Source organism: Spermophilus citellus (genome assembly GCF_964194105.1).
Source record: "Spermophilus citellus genome assembly, chromosome: 17".
NCBI lineage: Eukaryota > Metazoa > Chordata > Mammalia > Rodentia > Sciuridae > Spermophilus > Spermophilus citellus.
The window spans coordinates 36,053,986-36,057,355 of record NC_138199.1 but is presented as its reverse complement, the minus strand read 5'-3'; the positions used below and the strand labels follow the sequence as shown (position 1 = coordinate 36,057,355).

The 3,370-nt window shown below is 47.0% G+C and overlaps 1 protein-coding gene across 1 annotated transcript; it reads right to left on the bottom strand.

Moving 5' to 3' along the window:
* Positions 1-1,170: 1,170 nt before the first annotated feature.
* On the bottom strand, positions 1,171-3,159 carry LOC308636621 (eotaxin-like). Its single transcript, XM_081272205.1, has 3 exons — positions 3,044-3,159; positions 1,801-1,912; positions 1,171-1,380 (listed from the first exon to the last, which is right to left on the bottom strand). Exons 1-3 carry the CDS (start codon positions 3,117-3,119, stop codon positions 1,272-1,274), a joined length of 297 nt encoding a protein of 98 aa, XP_081128331.1. The 5' UTR covers positions 3,120-3,159; the 3' UTR covers positions 1,171-1,271.
* Between the last annotated feature and the right edge of the window lie 211 nt (positions 3,160-3,370).

Sequence of the window (3,370 nt, the reverse complement as noted above, 5' to 3'; positions counted from 1 at the left end):
CTGGTGCTCCAGTTTTCCTGGGACCATTCTGATTTATATCCATTGTCCAAGAATAAATTGTTTATTGTACTCTGAAGAGAATCCTATTTTGGCGATACAAATGCTATGCTCACCTTACTTATAATTATCTGAATGGAGCTCAAACCCTCCACTCTGACAGGTGGCCCTCGAACTTCTTTCCAAGTTTCCCAACATGGCACACATTCTAGCTCTAACGCTTTGGCTAGGCATCCACCCAATTTGACCAACAAGCTCATCCCTACTTCTAGGCATTTGCTCAAAGAATATCTCTTTCTCTTCCTGCACTGATATGTTTCTCATTCCCCTCCGGTCTCTCCTCCAAGACCTAGTATGAGTTCCATTCTGCTTTGAAGTCTCCACCCAAACCTCTTGCCAAGGGTCCTCTGGGCTTCCGCTGATTTCTCAATGTCTGTGGCCTCTGTGTAGGTTGGAAGACAGAGCCCTCAGGTCAGGGAGCGGGAGAAGATTGTTGTAATGGGTCACAGGAGAAACTTGGGGCAAGTTTGAAGTGGGTGAGGAAAAGAATTTGGCGGGGGTGGGGGGTGGGGGGGTGGGGGGGCGGGTGTGCTCCTGCAGAGTAAGTGACTAAACTAACCTGAGTCTGGGAAATGGTGCTGGGGGCAAAAATCCGAGAGTCAGAATGGGCCTTGAGTCTCATTGAAGATCAGCCAAACCAAAGGGTCATTTGCTTCACAACCAGACCTTACACCCCACAGCTGTCTTTACCACCCCCCCCCCAGCTCAGTGTGAATCTCCCTCCCACACCAAAATACACAACCACTTACTGTAATGAAATTTATATTTATCTTATATATTCCTTTAACAATATTTAACTTTCATTGAACATTGTGAATTAAACTTAGGTTTGTGAGAGCCATGTCCTCCTAAAAATACAAAGCATTTCACAATGATCATCTTTTCCAGGACCCTTACAAGAATCCAGGGAGGTAGGCAGGAGAGGAGTCTCATGGTTCACCCTCACAGGGGAACTAGCTGGGGCTCACAGAGGGCGAGGGATCTGCTCAGAGCTTTACATTTAAAAAATGACATATTCATTCTTAAACATTCACAGAAGATACATTAAAAAAATTCCAATAACTTAATATGTTTTTAATTACATAATAAGACCCATTCCTTTGCGTATGATAAAGAGATTATTTCAGAATGCATCATAGGAAGGGACGCTGAATCCAGCATTTCTCCATCTCTGAGTTTCGTCTCAGTCTCTGGTTTAGTCTCCAAATTGGTGATTACTGTGGCATCGGAGTTTGGAGTTTTTGGTCCAGGTACTTGATGGCGTCCTTGACCCACTTCTGCTTGGGGTCAGCGCAGAACTCCTTGTCCTGTTTGGTCTTGAAGCTATGGGAAGGGAGGAAGAAGTTAGAACGATTCTCCTTGAACTTGAATCTCTGCTCATTGAATTCTGCACCCTCTGGGATCATCTGCTACGGATCTTTTTGCTAACGGGGTTGCTGGGTTATTTGCTAAAGGGGTAGTTGTAGAAGAACAACAGGGGGCAGAAGAAGGATGGGAGTCTGGGGTAGGCTGCTGCCCTTGAAGACCCTGTAAAAACCATCTTTTCTCTTACTCCAAGGACCAAGTCTACCGTGAACAAGCTCCGGTGCAGGGAACGGAGGGTGAATGTTTTCTGTTGGGAAAATTCACGGATTAGATTACAAACTGAGCCTGTGACTCCAAGGAATTCTGACGCAGTTCTTCTTGACTCAGTGCCCTGGGCAGGAGTTTTGGTCTGGGGGAGGGTGAGCTCATTCTACTCACATCACGGCTTTCTGGGGACACTTGCTGCCGGTGATCTTTCTGTAGCTCTCCAGGCGCTGAATGGAGAACTTCTTGTTTGCCACGGCAAAGCAGCAGGTAGTGGGGACAGAAGCTGAATTTGAGAAGAGGGAAAGAAAAACAGAAAGGATGAGCCACTCATGGTAAGTGAGGATTCTCCAGCATGACTTTGTAAAGACGGAAAGAAGTTAGGAGAAAGTGAGGACGTGGAAGAGGTGGAGGCCCCTTCATTCACCGTGAAAGGTTCTGCCTCTACCTTGACACGGATTCCTCCATATGGTGGGAACCCATCACCTCTGCCAAGAATACAGAAAAACTTGATCAGGGTGCTCGGTTCCCACTCTTTCCTGATGAGAAGCCACCTGGCTTTGTGATGGTCACCAGAATGTCCTGCAAATATTCTCAGTTCTCTGCTTTCTGGACACAGGAGAGACTGACACTTCTTGACCACTCTTTTGGGGTTGGAGCCATTACTAGTTTTGACCAATAAGGGAGAAGATGGAGTGACCTGTGTCGTTTCTAAGCAGACATGTATTGCCACTGAAGTTCCTTAAGAGCTTTTCTTCTTCAGCACCTTAACTGGTTTAGGGTCCTGAGGATGTAGTTAGAATCCTGAGCCCATGCATTACCGACATTTGGTTATAAGTGAGAAATCGACCCTTTTTGAGTGAATTAATTGTGTTAGGCCGTGGATAGTCAGGATTGTTTGTTACGGCAGCATGCATGAGCTTATTGAAACTAATACACTAATACTTCTTCAGAGGATGGGAAGATGAGTTATGGCCCAAACACCTAGATATGCTCCCCAAGTAGATTCAAAATGAATCACCTCAGGAGGGTGCCCTGGTACCTCACCCCCTTCTAACCCATGTTTCTGAAAGCTCTCTTGGAGTCTAGCAAAACTTCTAGGCTTGAATCAACAGATTTATCTCCCTTTACTACTATCAAAAATGCCCACCATGCCACACCAAATCCTGTGAGGACAGCTGGTCAGGGATGCACTCAGCATTCGTCAATGCTCACCACAAAGAAAGAGCATGGGAACTTGCCTCAGTGGCCAGACTGAGTTCTGGCTCTTCCATGGACTGGATTTGGGGCTGGGAGTTCTTATCAGCTCAGAGACCTGTTTTCCCATGTTTAAAATGCAGAATTTGCAGGGAGTCTCTGACGATTCTTGCTGGTTCTGGAGGTGCATAGCTTTCCTGGAGGGAAAGAGGGGGCTTACCTGGCTGAGCAAGCACCTGCATGCTGAGGATGGTTGCTGTGAGCATCAGGCACAGAAGCACTGCAGAGACCTTCATGGTGGTGCGAGATGAGGGCTTTGGTGTGAGAGGTGGAGGTGTCGGGGTTGGTCTCAGCCTCTCTGCTCTTGTGGCTGTTCTGCCTGCTTTTATAGGGAGCCGAGTGGGTGGGAGCTTCCAGGGAAGCCCATGCCTACACGGGGTCAGAGTCAAGTCATGTTGAAGGGAAGATTCTCAACAGCTGACTACACTCTGGCTCTTGAGAAAACTGCAAGATAGAAGGAAGCAAATTTGTGGGTGGGATTTGGCAC

What these genes read in the sequence shown, in the direction of transcription:
- LOC308636621 (XM_081272205.1), bottom strand. Translation starts at nt 3,119, where the DNA reads ATGAAGGTCTCTGCAGTGCTTCTGTGCCTGATGCTCACAGCAACCATC. An exon ending in GCAGGTGCTTGCTCAGCCAG is followed by an intron (nt 1,913 to 3,043) that starts GTAAGCCCCCTC and finishes TCTCAAATTCAG; the next exon opens with CTTCTGTCCCCACTACCTGC. An exon ending in TGTCCCCAGAAAGCCGTGAT is followed by an intron (nt 1,381 to 1,800) that starts GTGAGTAGAATG and finishes CCCTTCCCATAG; the next exon opens with CTTCAAGACCAAACAGGACA.